At 39.2% G+C, this 15,084-nt stretch overlaps 2 protein-coding genes across 2 annotated transcripts in view; one reads left to right on the top strand and one right to left on the bottom strand.

The window, feature by feature from the left end:
* The window catches only part of LOC123500122 (O-phosphoseryl-tRNA(Sec) selenium transferase-like), a 111,288-nt gene that overhangs the window by 54,642 nt on the left and 41,562 nt on the right, over positions 1–15,084 (bottom strand). The window lies entirely within an intron of this gene.
* On the top strand, positions 7,312–8,136 carry LOC123499940 (tigger transposable element-derived protein 7-like). Its single transcript, XM_045248472.1, has one exon. The coding sequence runs from the start codon at positions 7,312–7,314 to the stop codon at positions 8,134–8,136; it is 825 nt and encodes a 274-aa protein (XP_045104407.1).

Here is a 15,084-nt window from a genome sequence, read left to right as displayed (position 1 = left end):
ACAGCAAGCAAGCAGCTGTGATTGATGGCTGCGATCTTGAACTCTTCCCCCTCTGTCATGTCTCTTATCTTCCCTCCCATCCCCTCGCCTCACACAGCCAGAGCCTGTACATATTAACAAAGAATCTTAACAACGAACATTTATCTTAGAGGAACTTTTCTATTAGTTTTCATTCTAACCTCCCGGGTACATCTTGAAACTGCTCTTAGATTTAAGTTACCTCTGAAGGTGGCTTAACTATTTAAGAGTTATGTTAAGAGCACTTAACCAAACAAAAATGGCTGACCACCAAGAAGAAATTGCCTGCCGTGTCAAGGGATGTTCTGGGTGAGCTGAGTGATGCTGAGTTGGTGAAAAGGTACAGACTGCATCGGGCAAGAGCGCTATTTGTGACCAACCTGATGAGAGATGCCTTGGAGAGCTCCATAGGAAGGAGTGTTGCGCTGACAGCAGAAATGAAAGTGGTTATTGCCTTATGTTACTTAGCCACCGAAAAGGTGCAGCAGCGCAGCAGTGACAACCTTGGGCCATCCCAGCCAGCCATCAGTAATGCCATCTCTGTTATTCTCGACGCTCTGACACGGCCAGCAATATTGTCAAGATTCGACAAGTTTCCTTTGATTTTGCAGGAAGTCAAGATGAAGCAGGATGAATTTCTTGTAACTGCAGGCTTCCCAGGCATTGTGGATGTCATTGATGTCACTTATATAAGGATACTTGCAGCATCAGGAAATGAGGCAGCCTTTATTAAATAAACTTCCACAACATCACCACTCAAATAAAGTTTGATGCTGCCTACAATATTTTGGACATTGTAGCAAAATGGCCAGGGTCAACAAATGATGTCCATATCTAGCATGAGTGTGGCCTGGAGGCACTTTGATGGCCAGGCTGGCAAGCACACAATTCCAGTGGGTTCCTGTCATCTCTTGGGGGACAACAGTACCTCTTGACCCCATACAGGAATCCTGGGATAGCTGCTCATAGAGCTTACAACAGCTAAGTAAAATGCTACACATTATACAATGTTTTGCAAAATATTTATTTTTCTAGGGTGAGCAAAGTCTCACAGCTTTGCTAAAAAAAGTTTGGGTACCTTAATTAATTTTATTAAGTGTCTAAAGTTAGGAAAGACACTACAGTTATATTACAAAATGTTTGGTTAGGTCAATTGATTTTATTTTGTGTCTTGAGTTAGGAAAGACTCCACAGTTACATTACAAAAAGTTTGGTTAAGTTAACACATTTCCTACAATTGTCAGTGCGGCGAACTCTCCCGCACTGTGATAAAAATAAATTGTCGTCACGTCAGTGCTGGTCAAGCCAGTGAAGCGAGAAGAGCAGAGTGATATCTAAGAGAACACCCAAACAAACTGGTGGATCACATCACATACTGTGAAAAATCTGAGACTTCTCTGCAATACGACCCACCAGTAGACATACTTTATTTGTTGATATTCAATGCGTCTCTCTATACTGTACTATATTTTTCCTTTCCTAAATTTGATTATATATTTTTGTCTATGTTTTGCATATTTAGAAATTGAATGCTACATGGTCTTATGGTTAACTTAGTTCAACAGAAAAAAAAGAAGATAAAATAAAATAATAAAGATGATATCAGGAAAATTATGAAATTATGAAAAGATCAATAAAGAAAATTATTAAAGCTTATCAAGGAAAGTCCAATTGTGATATCTCAGCTTGGATTATTTGTTAAAGAAAAGTTTCATGTTCTTCTAAAGGAAAAATGCAAGACAATATAGTTTTCTTACATGTCTTAGAAAAAAATAAAATAAAATGTGTTAATTTCTATAGCAGGTATATTTTTTTTATTTACAGTGGAGACTCAATACTCAAACTTAACTAATTCCAAATGGCTGTTCGAGTATTAAAATGTTAAACTATTGATACCTATAAATCAGGTAATTTGTTCTAATCTTATCAAAACATCCAATTTATAAAAATTTCAATGTATTTTCTTTTTACAATTTTGATTTGTACATACTGTAAGTGAAAGCTGGTGAGGGATAACTTAGAAGAGGAAGGAAGAAGGGTGGGGGAGAGGAGTGAGGTCACCAGACGATGAGTCACCTTCTATGAAAACGTTTTTGTAACTTTTCTCCTGAAGTAATTCCTGTGAATCCACTAATGGAGTACTGTGGCTCACTAACACTTGCACTCTCACCACATTCCTAATTTTCATCACTAATAAGCCTCTTTGGTGCCATCATAAATTTTGAAGTGAAAAAGTACTGACAACGCAGAAGAAAGTTGTTTTTCTCAAGATTGCAGCAGGACTTGGGATACGCACCAGCATCTGGTATACCGGCACTAAGGTAATACTGGTATTACCGGTATTACCAGTAATACAGTATTAGAACAGTACAGTGGCGGCTGCAAGAAGGGAGATGACAGAGCTTTGTATACGACCAAATGTGTGGCTGTTTGATTACCAGATATATTCAACACTAATAAGCCTTTGGTGTTAATGTAAGTTTATAAATGAAAACTACACATAGAATGCAAGACAATGTTATTCTGATGACTGCAGCAGCACAACTCACAACCGGCAGAGGGGGTAGAGGGACACCAGAGAGCCTTTGTTTACAATCATGTGTGTGGACGTTCGACTATCAGGTATTTTTTTGAGTATTAAATCAAACTTTTGTGTTTGAGTATTGAAAACTTTGAGTACTTATATGCTCAAGTATTATGTTTTGTTCCTCTACTTATGTTTATTTATATATGCAATTCAAAAGTGTCTCCAATGGCAGTTTATTTATAATTTGTCCAAATAATTTCAGGAAAACATATAATAAATCAATAAAAAGTAACTGAAGCTTGTCAAGTAAAATCCAATTGTGATATCTGTTTCAATGATTTGTTATAGAAAAGTCTGATATTCTTCTGAAGGAAAAAATGCAAGATAATATAGCTTGTCTGCATGTATTAGAGAGAAAATATGGAAACAAGATGACTATTTTTCATATAATTTTTACACTAAAAACAAAATAAGCTTCATATTACTTATCAATCAGTGTTTATTATGCCCTCCTACACATACTGTTTATTGCAATTTTATCATATAATCCAATTTCTATTAATAGTAAGATTAAAATGCGATGTATGTGAAAACTGTTTACGACCTACCAGTGGGTCGCATCACAACAGTGGATAGTAACTGATGACCCACATTGCATTGCAAGGTACGTATTAATTCATCTTATTTAGTATCTAGAGTTTTGAAAGACCCCATAGTTATATTACAAAATGTTTGGTTAGGTTAATGCATCTTATCTAGAGTATAGAGTTAGGAAAGACCCCACAGTTATATTACAAAATGTTTGGGTAAGTTAATTCATCTTCTTCAGAGTCTAGGGTGAGCTGAGATCCTACAGTTATATTACAAAATGTTAGGTTAGGTTAGTTCACCTTATGGAGTGTCTTGGTTAAGGCAGGTTCACACATACCAATTTGAGACTGAAATTTTACTTAGGTAGAGTTTCCAACTCATCCCTTCTAGCTGGAAAGTGTCACACGTAGCGACTGGAAAGTATCAACTAGTTGGCACCTTGGCGGGAAGTAAATATAAACAAACAGCTACCTGCCAATATGTCTTCCTCAAGTGACAATGTTGAAGTGGTGGTTGCACTTCTTTTGGCATACTGGAGGAGTCAACAGAAAAGAAAATGCCTATGGATACGTCCCTGGCTAAGTGGCAGGAAAGCAAGAGGTGTCTAACACTCAAGTGGGCCTTTTTTAACTTTCTGTTTTTTGCCCTTGGCTGGCCCTCTTCCCTACGAAAAAAAAAAAAAAAAAAAAAAATCTTCAGAAGACTATTCACAATTGTGATCAAATTAAATCCTGACAAGTCTTCAATCCTTACCTCCAACAATACCCTGCATTCAGGGAAACAGTTCTTGTAGAGTGGCAGTTATTTCATCAAAAGACAAGCTTTTTTCACAATATAATTAATTTCTGGTGTCCTAGATGTGTTCTTTTTCCCTTGCCAACTCTAACATCTTCTTGACACCTGGAGACCATATTTTCAAAACTTACTCTGCGACGTCACATCATAAACAAGGTTGCAAATCAACTCCAACATGTTGGTCTTGTTTTGCAACTGCTTTCTCCAGTCACTAGGCACCGATTTTGAGTCGGAAACTCTACCTATGTAAAATTTCAGTGGCAAATTGGTAAGTGTGAACACATCTTTAGGGTCTGTTGAGCATGAAGTATTGCTTGAAACTGCAAATTCATCATTCTTTATATACCATATTATATAACTCCTATAACAAATAACGGATTCATTTATTTCATTATCAATTTTCATACAAACTTTTTTTTAATTTGACTTATACATCGTAATTGCAGCACAACATATTGACCCTATTCAAACACTGTTTTTTCTCACTACCTTCATTATCACAACTACAAAATGTCACGTACATGTTACTATAAACCTCATTATTGGTAACATAGCACACAAGAGCCATTCATATATTTTGCACAATTTTAATAATATAATTCAAGAGTAGTTCAGCAAGTTATCTCCAACTGTAACGTTCCTCACAATGAAATGACCCTATACAGGTAACTCTCGATTTACACGATAGATGCGTTCCAAGAGGCATCGCGTATTTCAAAATTTGCATAAAACAAACTTATAATTCTCATAAGAAACAATAGATAATACGAGGGATGCAGGATGTAGTCTAAATCGTGTATAAGCAAACCAATCGTGCAAATTTAATTAATTATAATATTTTTTTCAGTCGTGTATTAACAAAAACGTGTAAATTAAACACGCGTAAATCAAGTTACCTGTATATATATATATATATATATATATATATATATATATATATATATATATATATATATATATATATATATATATATATATATATATATATATATATATATATATATATATATATATATATATATATATATATATATATATATATATATATATATATATATATATATATATATATATAGTAAAGTCCCGGCTACGTCGGTCTCGAGTTACGTCAAACTCGTAGTTACGTCAGTCCACTATAAGGCAATTTAAGATTAAAAAAATTGAAAATTTATAAATCGTAAAGTGCAGGATTTATTGTTATTGTTGGTGGTTGCCCGCCACACCGCCCGCCTCACGCTTGAATACAATAACACCCTGCCTCACTTCCACCACACCATTGCCCCTGGCAAGAGTGTTATCTTACTTCTGTGTTTACTGACTCAAGTTCTTAGTATCTTGCTCAATGGCACCAAAGAGAAAACTTCTTAGTAACAGCAGTGATGGTAAGAAAAGGAAAACCATTACGCTACAAGAAAAAGAGGACATAATTAAAAGACATGAGAAGGGAGGCAGCAGCTGTGTGTGAGGGAGGGAAGAAGAAAATGGGAAGCCCGTTACCATGACAACGGGGAGGTTGACGACCTTGAGGGCTCACGCACCCATCACAACAATAACAACTCCGGAGCCTTCGCCTGGGCCACACGACACTCACAGCTCACTTGCACCATCTGCGCCTGTCTGCTGATCCCTATTGCCCTTTCCTATTGCATTTTCTGCCCCGCTGCCCACGCTTCTACTCCCACCGCACTGCACTACGCTCCCAGCTGTCCGCCCTGTGGGCATCACTACATTCGACCTGCCCACCCTCCTGGCGGCCTCAGGCGTCCACCCCTCTCGGCAACCTGCAGTCCTTCGCGTTCGTGGCCCTAATCAACAACAAAAACAAGCTTGTGTTTCATATTCCTACATAGTTGTAAATAATATAACAATATAACCTTTAACTTACCTGAATGACCATAAACAATGATTGGTTGAAAACTCGATAATATGCTTTGAAATGTACGGAAACTCGAGTTACATACAAAATCGACTTACATCATGTTTCAGGAACGTAACTCTGACGTAAACCGAGACCTTACTGTATATATATATATATATATATATATATATATATATATATATATATATATATATATATATAAAAAGGATCCTTGTGATTCGACTGTTCGCAGTTCAAATTATCGCCAATTTGAACTCAGTTAATTAATACCCAATCCTCAAGGTTCAACTGACTGACTTCCCAATTTGACATTCATATCTCACGCACCACCCACCTGGTCAAATCTGCCGCCACCACAAATTTGTACCCAGCCCACCAGGCGGAAGTGTAAACTGACGCTACCCTGTGCCGCACAGATTAGGCGGATTGGGCTACTTTTGAAGGATATGCACTACTTAAATTCATAATCTGCTACCTGCAATTTTTTGGGCTACTTAATTCATGATATGTTTGGGCTGCTTGATGCCATTATTGGGCTACATTTGCAATTTTTCTAAATGTCAACAATAATAATGATGATATTAACAACATTAATAAAAGTAAGAATAATAACAATAGTAGTAATATTAACTGTGACATTGTGAACAGTGTAGTTATGGTGCTTTTTCTTTTTTTGTGGTGAGTAGGCAACTGAAGACATCACGCTTCTCTCGCCTCACTGTACGTTAAGAATATGACTTACTAGATAATGCAAATTTTTAAAAAAAGTGATGCAGACGAAGTGAAAGGAAAAATCTTTAAGGCAATAAGAATAACTGAGTTTTGTTAAGAAAAAGATAAATGTTTTGGTTAAATTTAGTTAAGAATGGAAATAATTAAAAAAAAAAAAAAAAAAAAAAGCCAGAGAAAATTTATGGAAAAATGGTACATTGTGAAAGAGGACTCCACTCCCCTCCCCCTAACCCTATGGAAAGAAATGTGAGCAAATAGTGGTAAGTACAAAATATAGTAGTTAAAGTAATATGTACACTCATGCCTCGGTTTTACGGACTCCCATTTAATGGATTTCAGAAGCTACGGACAAATTCTGAAGATTCCGATTTTATTTGAAAGTCCCGCGCACTACAGAGACAAAGTCTGTTGGTTCCAAAATTGACTGCTAGTTGGCAGGCAGTCGCCTTGTTTACACGTGTCTCAGGACGTGCATCGCATTCCTCCATATTTTTTTTTCTCTTTTTTACTGTGTTGTGCTTGAATTCTTGTACCAGTGATACAAATTCATTCACCATGCCGTTTGGAGCTTCAGTAGAAAGAAAGAAAAAGGGTTAATTTAACCGTGGCACCGAAACTCGAGTTGATAAGAAAGTTGGAAAATGGCGCGTCCGTCAAGGCGGTGTGTGAACAATATGGCGTAAAAAAACAAACTGTTTCAGATATCCGTAGGGATAAGGCCAAGCTAACTGAGTATGCTGTGAAGTATTCTGTTGATGGTTATGCAAGTATGAGTGGTTCTGTAGCACCCCACAAGCATATGAAGATTGGTAGTCAGAAGCAGTTAGATGAAGCTGTGTACAAGTGGTATGTGCAGCAGAAGGCTTGTGGGAACAAGGTCACTTCTGGAACAATACGTAATGCGTGTGAACAGCTCAGTAAGCATTTAGGTATTCAGTTCAGTGCTAGTGATGGTTGGTTATGGCGTTTCAGAAACAGGTATGGATTGCGTGATTTGGTGGTGAGGGGTGAAGCTGGCAGTGCAGATACGGTCAGTGCTGAGGTCTACCGGGTCAAGCTTAATGAGTTGATTAAGGACGAAGGCCTTCTTATGTCCCAAGTGTACAACGCAAATGAAACAGGCTTATTTTGGCGCTCACTACCCAAGAGTACACAGGCACGAAAGGATGAAGAAGTTATGAGGGGGAAGATGTGTAAGGAGAGGATTTCGGCGCTTTGTTACGCTAACGCCGACGATATGCACCAACACAAGCTGGTGATTGTTGGCAAGTCTGCTCGTCCCCATGCATTGAAAGATCACATGCACACCTTACCAGTCCACTATTACCACTCCAGGAAAGCTTGGTTTAATGTTTTGACTTTCTCCGACTGGTTTTTTAAGCATTTTGTACCAGAAGTACGACGGTACCAGGAGGATGTCTTGAAGTTTAACCTTGATGACGTAAGCGCTCTTCTTCTGCTAGATAATGCGCCTGCTCACCCTAGTGCTGACAAGCTTGTAAGTGCTGATGGCAAAATACGTATCCTGTATTTGCCTGCCAACACCACATCACTCATCCAACCGATGGACCAAGGTGTCATCAGTGCGGTGTAAAGGAGATACCAAAAACGCTACTTAGATGAGGTTATGGTGGTAATCGAGACTGAGGAAGACAAACAAAACGACACCAGGGGCCTGCGCACACGAGAGAACATCAAGAGTTACACAATCAAGTCTGCAATTTTTAACTTTGCTAATTCGTGGAAAGACTTGAAAATTTCTACCTTAGCAAACAGCTGGAAGAAACTTCTACAGAACGCTGAACCTGATTACGACTTTGAGGGATTTGAAGCCGGCGATTTCCACCGTGTTCTACAGTGCGCAGACGAAAAAGACGTAACATTGGAAGATGTTCAAGAATGGCTGGATGAGAATGATGCTGATCCGGGATACCATATACTCTCAAATGGGGAGATTGCTGCAGAGGTGACCGGTACCCACGAGAGCAGCAGCAGTGACGACGAAGACAAGATGTCGGTAACACTGCCGAGACTGTCGGAGGTGAGGAGCTGTATGGACACTGTGCCACAGTTTGTGGAATTTACCAAGAGCAGAGATCTGAATCTTCACTACAGTAACCTAAGATTGTTTAGAGAGGCCATAATTAAGGAATAATATCAAAGTGGTAAACAGTTAAAATTAGACACATTTTTCAAACCAGCAACTCTGCACTCACCTCAGGCACCAAGGTTACCAACCAGTCCACCATCACCACAACCCTCCACCTCACATACAGGTACTAACACCCCACCAGCACAGCACCAGCACAGTAGTATTTCAGGTACAGATTCATTGGAGCTGCAAAGCTCCAGTGACTCAGAATAAATTTCTGAGGGCCCCACTATACGATCACGGCAGATCCCAGCATACCAACAGCACACCACCTCTTCACCATCCATGGTAAGTCTAATTTTATATATTAAAAATGTTGAATTCACTTTATTATGTTGTTTATTTACAGTGTATAAGTATTTTACAGTGCCAGATCAGACGGTGTGATTAATTAAAAGTACAGTTCTTTCTCTTTCGTAATGTTATTGTTGATATCAGCACTGTTAGCATACCATATACGTATCTGCCGGAAGCTACGGACAATCGGAACTATCGGACCGGTCTTCCCCCTTTTTGTCCATAAAACCGAGGCATGAGTGTAGTATTTTTTTGTATTGGGCTACATTGTGGTGAAATCCACTACTTTTCAAGCGTGCTTCTGCTACTTTTCATTAGGAAAATCTGGCAACACTGCCTGTGTGTCGCTTCCTCTGCATCTCTCTCGCCCCAGGCGTTGTTTATGCAGGCCACGCTCCGCCATTCCACCTCCTGCCTCCACGCCGCTTTGACCATTCTGCACAAAGCCACCTCCAGCCCTAGCCCTAAGAAGCACAATTTCCTGCCTTTCAAAGATAAGCTTGAGCTTATAAGAAAGTGTGGGGCCGGTATAGCTCACAGTGTGGTTGCAGCGCAAATGGGTGTCCCTATATCAACAGTATCATCAATTTAGAAGAACAGGGACAAGTACTGTGAGACTGCTGCAAGTGTTTTTATTTCCAAAAATGTACTGTACAGCACCCTAATGTGTTTTTAAAAAAAATTTAGATATAAATGAAACCTTTAATAGTACAGAATTAGTCAAAGTTAGTGTTTTTTTAGAGGTTATAGTGATGTTTTGGGAGGTCTAGGCCGAAGGTTGGTCCCTATCCCCCCCAATTCTTAAGTATCTTAGGGGAAAAATTGCTTCACGATTCAAATAAATGCTGATTCAACCGATGAAAAACCGCCCTAACCTCGTCGAATTGCAAGGATCCCTTGTATATTAGGGTAGAGCGTTTTTTTACTTTTTTTGAAATTCATTTGTGGCTAGTGTGGAAAAGGTGCCAAATGGTGAGAAAAAAATGGTGTTAAAAGCATTTTTCTCTAGGACAGTATCTTCTGTCCCCGCCATCTCATCAAAGTTGGAGAAATAAGGGTCTAAAATGGGTAAACTTCACATAATACCCCATTTTTACAACTTATTATGAAATGCTTGTGGCTAGTGTGCAATATTGTTTTCGAGTTGCATATTAACCCGTCAGCGCCCAGTGTCACCTATAGGTGACACGATTTCCTTTTGCTATATCTCCGAAATTTATTTTAGGTAGCCATTAAGTTTAAGTTTTCTACAAGCCCCATCATGTCTGTTTTCTTTGATATACTCATCACCCGCCAGTGTCTTTGTACATAGACACACCAGAAGGATGAAGATGATGCTCTGAGGGAATTTCACCAAATGTTCAAGTTCTTCTCTTATAATGGCTGAACACAGAGTTAAGAGGTGAGTGACTGTGTTCTGTATCTTTGTTGAAAAACACAATAGGATGCTAAATGAAAGCATCACATCCATATAGCCATTAGATTTATCTCTGGTATGATATTTTCCAATACATTTTGCGTGTCACCTGTAGGTGACACTGGACACTAGAGATACTATTCCGATACCATTGTGTGAAAACAGCAGATGATAGGTGTATAGTTTGCAGCTGAATAGTCTTTATTTATCACTTGTTATCTAGTGTTTTATTTTTTTCCGGTATGTTTGTGGACATGATGACAGAACAACTAGCTATGTAATTTATAGACAACATACTATATATATATATATATATATATATATATATATATATATATATATATATATATATATATATATATTTTTTTTTTTTTTTTTTTTTTTTTTTTTTTGCTTCAGTCTGACTGTTGAAGAGATGCTACAAATATTGGAGAGCACAGACGATGACGATGAGTACCAAGAATCAGCAGGTGCAAGTCAAGAAATTAGAGGCAGAGATGTAGTACAAGTCACGATTTTCCTCCAGAAGATGGTAAAGAAACACTTGCATCAAATTGTTTTGGGTGCCAACCGATAACAAAAGTGGACAGAGTTGCAAGTGTAGCTAAGAAGAGGCAGAAAATCAAAGTTGATTGTCCATATGTGGTGACCATGTACAATAAATTCATGGGAGGAGTGGATCGGTTTGACCAAAATGTAGATGGTCTGAGGGTGTCCTTTAGAGGAAAGAAATGGTGGTTTCCCCTTTTTGCATTTGGTCTTGATGCAGCATGCCAAAATGCATGGCAGATTCATAGAATCTGTGGCAATAGTAAAATGACATACTGTGACTTTAGGCGATCAGTAGTTCAAGGCTACTTAGGAACTTATCAGACACCATCTACAAAGTCACCTTACTGCGGAGTAAGGGGGGAGAAAAGAGTGCATCAGAAAGTACGCACTGATGCTGACATTTTGGGCCATGTACAAGAACCATGCAACCAAGCCCGATGTGCAGAGTGTCACCAGAGGACCAGAATCAGGTGCAAAAGTGCACTGTACCTCTTCATGTGCACTGCTTCTATGTCTTCCATAATAAATAAGGAAACAACATATGTCTTCCATAAATAACAAGGATACTGTTTCTGTCTTCCATAACAAATAAGGACAAAAGATTTTTTTAGGTGGATCATTTTGTCACTTTCTTTTACTTGGCAGGAGTGGAAGTCCATCATCCATCAATATCACTTCCATAACTATGATATTTTTATAATGTATACGAAAAGCATGTCTCCAATGTGCATAACTGATTATGTTAGATCATAGGAATGGTATTCTTATTTTTCCTCAGATGCCTGAGTCAAATATATATGGTTCTCTGTTGAAGGAAAAGGATATTCATTGTCAAAGTATGTAACAATGATAGAATTATGATCAATAAATATTCAGTAAACCTTTATAATGCATTTGATTTGATCAACAATAATTCCCATTAGCGGCATCTGTTCAATGATGTACATAAACGATATATGTTTTACGTTTTTGAAAGCAAGAATAGTCAGCAATGTTGAGCTAGTATAGTACGTCTAGTGCTCAGTGTCACCTTCAGGTGACGGCCATTTTTTCCAATAATGAAGAATTTTTGAGGATAAACATAAAGAGTAAAAATGTCTTAGAATAGTGTCAATAAAAACATATAAAAAATAATTGAAATTGCCCAACAAATAAATGAATGGGCTTTCAAGGGTTAATAGCATACTAAATATGGAAGCTGTACAAATATGGTATGGTATGGAGTAGGCAGTAGTCACCTGCCGCCCGGTGGAATACTCCAGGAGAGGTACTTACGGGGATGTAGGCAGTGCTGCAGACTGAGTGATTCCCCGTGTCCTCTCTTCCCGGTTCCCTTTGTGGTCTCATTTATACAATTGAGCAGCTGCAGCCTGCCCTCTAAAGACAACTTCTACTACTTCCTACACTACACTACAACACCTTACACTTTTACACTCTCTTCAAATCAAAATTTAATAATGGCTTCACCACGCCCTGCCTCGGAGTCCCCCTCTGGGGAGGGGACCATAAATGTCCCCAGGTCGGACTGCCCTCTGCTGTCGACCTTGGGTGTCTTGACACTTCATCTAATACTTTCACTATCAATTTCTGCAACATTCGTGGCCTTCGTTCTAATTTTCAATCTGTGGAACACCACCTCTCCTCTACTAAACCTCATCTTCTCTTCCTAACCGAAACACAGTTGTCTGTGACTACTGACAGCAGCCCCTTTTCTGTTCCCTCCTACTTGCTCTATCCTCATTTTCAATCCAAAGCTGGATGTTGCGCATACGTGCGTAACGACACCACTTGCTCTCGTGCCCACAATCTTGAATCTTCAGAATTTTCTACCATCTGGCTAAGACTTCAATGTCACTCTCTAACTAAATTCATCTGTGCTGTATACCTCTCACCTAATTCCTCTGACTATGTAAAATTCTTTGACTATTTGACTTCCAAGGTGGAGCACATCTTATCTCACTTTCCTTTGCTGAGATCTCCATTTTAGGGATTTCAATGTTCACCACCAGCTTTGGCTTTCATCTTCTTTCACTGACCAACCTGGTGAACAAACCTTCAACTTTGCTATCCTTCATGACCTAGAGCAGCTAGTGAAGTTCCCTACCCGTATTCCTGACCGCCTTGGAGACACGCCCAACATTCTTGATCTTTTCCTAACCTCCAACCCTTCTGCTTACTCTGTTAAACTTTCCTCTCCGTTGGGCTCCTCCGACCACAATCTAATTTCCGTTACCAGTTCTATCACTCCAGTGCAGCCTCAGGACCCGCCTAAGCGGAGGTGCTTCTGGCATTTTAACTCTGCTAAGTGGGAGGAACTAAGGCAGTACTATTCTGATTTCCTTGGGATGATTATTGTTTTCATGTCAGAGATCCTTCTCTTTGTGCCGAGCGCATAACAGAGGTGATTATCTCTGGCATGGAGCTATACATTCCTCATACTTTCTCTAACCCTAAAGCTAAAAAGCCTTGGTTTAACTCTGCTTGTTCTCGTGCTGTCAATGATAGAGAGGCGGCTCACAAACGGTTCCGTAGCCATCCAACTGCTGAAACTCATGCCCTATATATTTCTGCCCGTAATCATGCCAAATCTATTCTCCAACTTACTAAAAACTCTTTCATCAATAGAAAATGTCAAAGTCTTTCCAATTCTAACTCCTCTCGAGATTTCTGGCATCTAGCCAATAATATCTCTAACAACTTTACTTCTTCGTCTTTCCCTCCTTTACTTCATCCAGATGGCTCTACAGCTGTCTCTTCTTTTCTAAAGCTGAACTCTTCGCTCAAACCTTTGCTACCAACTCAACTTTGGATGATTCTGGGCATATTCCTCCTACTCCTCCACCCTCTGACTACTTCATCCCTAAAATTAAAATTCTTTATAAAGACGTTTTCCTGGCCCTCTCTGGCCTTGATTCTCGGAAGGCTTACGGTCCGGATGGAGTCCCTCCTGTTGTTCTCAAAACTGTGCTTCCGAACTCGCTCACTGCCTGGTCAAACTCTTTCATCTGTGTCTCTCTACTTCTATTTATCCTTCTTGCTGGAAGTTTGCTCACATTCAACCTGTCCCTAAAAAGGTGACCACTCCAATCCTTCTAACTACCGCCCTATAGCTTTGATTTCCTGCCTTTCTAAAGCCTTTGAGTCTATCCTTAATAGGAAGATAATGAGGCATCTATCAGCTCACAACCTTCTCTCTGATTGCCAGTATGGTTTCCGTAAAGGCAGATCTACTGGTGATCTTCTTACTTTCCTAACTGAATCTTGGTCATCCTCTTTAGGGACTTCGGTGAAACCTTTGCTGTCGGCCTTGACATATCGAAAGCCTTCGATAGAGTCTGGCACAAATCTTTAATTTCTAAACTACCCTCCTACGGATTCTATCCTTCTCTCTGTACCTTCATCTCCAGTTTCCTTTCCGATCGTTCTATTGCTGCTGTAGTAGACGGTCACTGTTCTTCCCTAAAACTATCAACAGTGGTGTTCCACAGGGTTCTGTCCTATCACCCACTCTCTTTCTATTATTCATCAATGATCTCCTAAATCTGACTCAATGCCCTATCCACTCCTATGCTGATGATACCACCCTGCATTATTCAACAGCGTTCAACAGACGCCCAACCCAACAACAATTAAATGACTCAAGGCGAGATGCTATAGGACGCCTAACTTCTGATCTTTCACTTGTTTCTGATTGGGGCAGAGAAAACCTGGTTTTGTTCAATGCCTCAAAACTCAATTTCTACAACTATCTACTCGACATAACCTTCCAGACAACTATCCTCTCTTCTTCAATAACACTCAACTTCCCTCTCCTCTACATTAAACACACTCGGTCTATCCTTCACTAAAAATCTAAACTGGAAATTTCACATCTCTACTCTTGCTAAATCAGCTTCCAAGAAGTTAGGTGTCCTATGGCGTCTTCGTCCATTTTTCTCCCTCCCAGCTGCTTGCTCTGTACAAGGGCCTTATCCGCCCGTGTATGGAGTATGGCTCTCATGTCTGGGGATCCACACACAGCTTTACTAAACAAGGTGGAATCTAAAGCTTTTCGTCTTATCAACTCTTCTCCTCTAACTGACTGTCTTGATTCTTTAAGTCACCGCCGCAATGTTGCATCTTTA

The sequence above is a fragment of the Portunus trituberculatus genome, chromosome 50, assembly GCF_017591435.1.
Source record: "Portunus trituberculatus isolate SZX2019 chromosome 50, ASM1759143v1, whole genome shotgun sequence".
Lineage (NCBI taxonomy): Eukaryota > Metazoa > Arthropoda > Malacostraca > Decapoda > Portunidae > Portunus > Portunus trituberculatus.
The sequence above is the reverse complement of the archived record's forward strand: the minus strand, read 5'-3'. Positions and strand labels throughout refer to the sequence as shown.

Bases quoted from the DNA above. Each gene is read 5' to 3' on its own strand.
- LOC123499940 (XM_045248472.1), top strand. From the start codon at position 7,312: ATGAGTGGTTCTGTAGCACCCCACAAGCATATGAAGATTGGTAGTCAG.